Here is a 3,841-nt window from a genome sequence, read left to right on the forward strand (position 1 = left end):
CCCATGGACCGGAAGTAGATGGGCGGGATGAGTGGGGGTTAAAGGTCATAATCTGATGTATTGATCTGTTCAGATGAGTGGGGGTTAAAGGTCATTCTGATGTATTGATCTGTTCAGATGAGTGGGGGTTAAAGGTCATTCTGATGTATTGATATGTTCAGATGAGTGGGGGTTAAAGGTCATTCTGATGTATTGATCTGTTCAGATGAGTGGTCTCGGCCCATCTTCGGCCTCACGTCGAACTACAAAGCAATGACGAGAGAGGAGAGGCAGCAGAGAGACCTGGACCAGCAGATGCCTCAGAAACAGAGACTCAGGTAACACACACACACACACACACACACACACACACACACACAGTAAATATGATCTGAACCAGTGTTTCCTTCACCTGGAGAGGAAGGAACCCTCAAATCTGAGGAATGTCATCACGTGTAACCATGAACCAATCAGCAACCAAGGTAGCGTAAGGTACCTCTAGCACGGAGCTTGAACCGGAGCTGCTTTGGTGTGAATGAGGTACTAGAGCTCCTTTGAGTTCTTTGTAACCAAATGTCTCTCAGAGGGGCGTGGGGAGGGGCTCCTTATTTTCATCTGAAGTAACAGACAGAGAATCAGCACTTTGGAAACAGGGCTGAAACAGAGGGGATTATGGGTAATGCTGGAATGACCTGTTTGGTGTTTCAGCCAATCAGAGACAGGAAGACACGTATGTTCTTCCAATAGAAGCTGCTTTAATGGTTTTCACATCATGAGCTGTGAAATGTTCTGACGGAGAACCTGAGAGCAGCTCAGCTCTGACTGGCTCTCACACAGAAACCATCGTTTGATTTCATCTTCGTCTTTCCATCATCACATGTTGAGTTCCTCCTGCAGCCCCTTCTTCATCCTCCTCCTGATTTACTCTCTGATTCCCTTCCTCTTCATCTTCCTCCTCCTCTTCATCATCCTTCCTCCTCCTCCTCCTCCTCATCAGTAAGCCTCAGAAGGTGTTGAGAGAGGAGGAGCCCGACGTCTTCTCTCCACCAATCAGGTTCAGTTATTCTCTGCATGTTTGCAGTGGGGTTTGAAGGAGCCACATCAGCATTAAGGTGGCACTCAATGGGCCGGTTATATCTTTAAGACTATATAAAAATACATATGTAAATATATAATGTATTATGCCTCTGCATTGGATTATCCTGGGTTAGGGTAATAACTTCATCATTAACTACGTCTGAAAGCAGAACTCTGGGGCAAATCATTTCAAGTCTCTTCAGTGTGCACGTCACAAAATGATTTTTTTTTTAAAAAGTAACATTTTAAAAAAAAAAGACAAATTCTAAGAAAAAATATAAATTTGAGATGCATTGTGGGACATGTAGTTTATGGGCGATGTGCTTCTGTAAAGCGGCATATCTCTGCAGATAAAGAAAAGGCTGCACTATATTATTATTATTATTAGCTTACACACAATTAAGAGACTCGCTTTGACAACGTCTGCATACTAACGTGAAGCATCACTTCTGCTGTGTGTCATGTATATCAGGTTGGATGCTCTCATTGGCTCGTTGTGGTTTTGATGCTCAACTTGTCGTGATTTGTGAAATGACGGTTTGCTTCTTGCTTGATATTTTGTGATAACGAGGTTCAGCAGTCGAGCTGGCTAACGTCTGAGAGCTGTGTGTGTGTGTGTGTGTGTGTGTGTGTGTGTGTGTGTGTGTGTGTGTGTGTGTGTGTGTGTGTGTGTGTGTGTGTGTGTGTGTGTGTGTGTGGAACTAATATTTAGAAACCCAATCAGAAGCTCTGGATCTGGTTATTGATCCAACCTGTGCTCTGTGTGTCTGCAGCTCGGGGGGGCAGACGCCTCGCAGGGACCTGGAGAAACAGCTGACCGGAGAGGAGAAGTGAGTTCCTGTTCAAACCTGTTCACCTTTTTAGTACAAAAAACAATTTAACCTTTTTTTTACTATAAAAAACACCATAAAAGTATTTTATATGAATATTAGTGTCAACTTCCAACTCTTTATTATTTATCAATGTTCATTATTGTTCACGCTGTGTTTGTTTACATGATGCCTTTGTTGTTCTTCTGAGTTATTGTCTCGTTATCAGTCTTGTGTCGTCAAAGATTTTTATCAAGGATTTTCCTAACTGCATATTGAAGCAGCAGCGCCCCCTAGTGGACACCAGCGATGCAAATACAATACGGTTAAGGCAGTAAAACATGTAAACAAGTCAATAAGTAAGTTATTGAACATGTATTTATCGATGCAGTTGATCATTACAAATCTACAAATGATATAGAAGCGGTGTGAGGTAGAACACCAGGCGCCAGGATGTAATCATGTACTTAGCACAAGTGTTAGGAAAAGCTATATGATACCCTCTCCTCCTCAGAGCTCTGAGACCAGGAGACCCCGGGTTCTGCGCCCGCGCCCGCGTGCCCATGCCCTCCAACAAGGACTACGTGGTGAGACCCAAGTGGAACATCGAGATGGAGTCAAACAGGGTGAGCATGACGCTTTGTGCTCTGTGGGGTGAAGAGAGATCTGTTCTTAGATCACAATGTTCCGGTTAACGTCTCCTCTCTCCTCGCCTCCTCTCCTCGCCTCCTCTCTCCTCTCTACCTGAGAGTTAGAGTTTCAGCTTATAGATGTTTCTGTTCGAGTGCTGACAGTCAGAAGCCCTTTCTTAACTCTAATGTTCCCCTCTCTCCTCGACTCCTCTTTCCTCGACTACTCTTTCCTCGCCTCCTATCCTCGACTCCTTTCGAGGAGAGAGGAGTCGAGGAGGGGAACCGAGGAGAGAGGAGGGGAAGCAGCAGGCGGTTAGAGAAATGAGAACTCCTCTCCTCTGAGCGGTCATTTTAAAGAGACGTCCATTAATGATGACAGGAGGCACAGCAGCCCACACACACACACACACACACACACACATGAGAGACACACACACGCACACACACACACACACACACACACACACACACACACACATGAGAGACACACACACACACACACACACACACACACACACACACACACACAGAGAGATCTATGTACGATTTCAGAATCAAACGAGTATTAGAGCCCTCTCATAATAACTAACGCTATCAGAGATTTTGATATTTTATAGCTCCTCCAGAGAGCCTCCTCGATGTGCATTTAGAGAAATGAGATGTCTTTCAACATGGCACGCTGACATCGATTTCCGGGTCACTACCAGAGGACCGAGGAGTCGAGGAAGCAGAAATGAGAGAATTGAGAAAGGGCTATAGTGTAGCCACAACTGCTAGCTTGAAACAAGGGGAACATGCATTTAAATGAAGTGGTTAAACATCAGCTGATCCCAGAGACCTGGTTCTGGTTTGGTGCTGGTTTTGGTCACAAGCTGGCCTGTGATTGGTCCTCTCAGAAAGGCAGTAAGAAGGGCATCAGCCGATTGGAGAAGCACAAGCGACGCATCGCGGACCAGAGGAAGCTGACGCGCCTGCAGGGAGCCGTGAAGATCAGCGTGGAGGGCAACAGGATGCCTCTGTAGCTGCTGGTGCAGTTCCGGCTGACGCCTGCAGGGGGCGTAAGTCCTGCTGCATGGTGTGCAGGAATGAGTCCTGAACTGGACATGAGTCAGCGCTTCCTGTTCCCTCTGCAGTGGTTTAATGTGGTTATAGGTTGTTATCCTGGAATAAAGTCTGTGGTTAACACAAGCTGAAGAGATTTAGATTCTTCCATCAGTAAATACCCCACAAAGTGTCTGAATGAGACTTCAGCGGTGGTCACGTGAAGTCATGTGACCGTGCTGTAGTTCCTTTATAGCCCAACATTAGCAACCACTCACTAACCTGTTGGTGTTTTGATGCTTT

At 45.6% G+C, this 3,841-nt stretch overlaps 1 protein-coding gene across 1 annotated transcript; it reads left to right on the forward strand.

The window, feature by feature from the left end:
• The first annotated feature begins 13 nt into the window (after window positions 1-13).
• Window positions 14-3,835, forward strand: iws1 (interacts with SUPT6H, CTD assembly factor 1). Its single transcript, XM_010774083.1, has 4 exons — window positions 14-317; window positions 1,830-1,886; window positions 2,380-2,491; window positions 3,394-3,835. The coding sequence occupies exons 1-4, from the start codon at window positions 253-255 to the stop codon at window positions 3,517-3,519; spliced, it is 360 nt and encodes a 119-aa protein (XP_010772385.1). The 5' UTR covers window positions 14-252; the 3' UTR covers window positions 3,520-3,835.
• The last annotated feature ends 6 nt before the right edge of the window (window positions 3,836-3,841 follow it).

Source organism: Notothenia coriiceps, unplaced genomic scaffold (assembly GCF_000735185.1).
Source record: "Notothenia coriiceps isolate Sejong01 unplaced genomic scaffold, NC01 NC01_scaffold00013540, whole genome shotgun sequence".
NCBI lineage: Eukaryota > Metazoa > Chordata > Actinopteri > Perciformes > Nototheniidae > Notothenia > Notothenia coriiceps.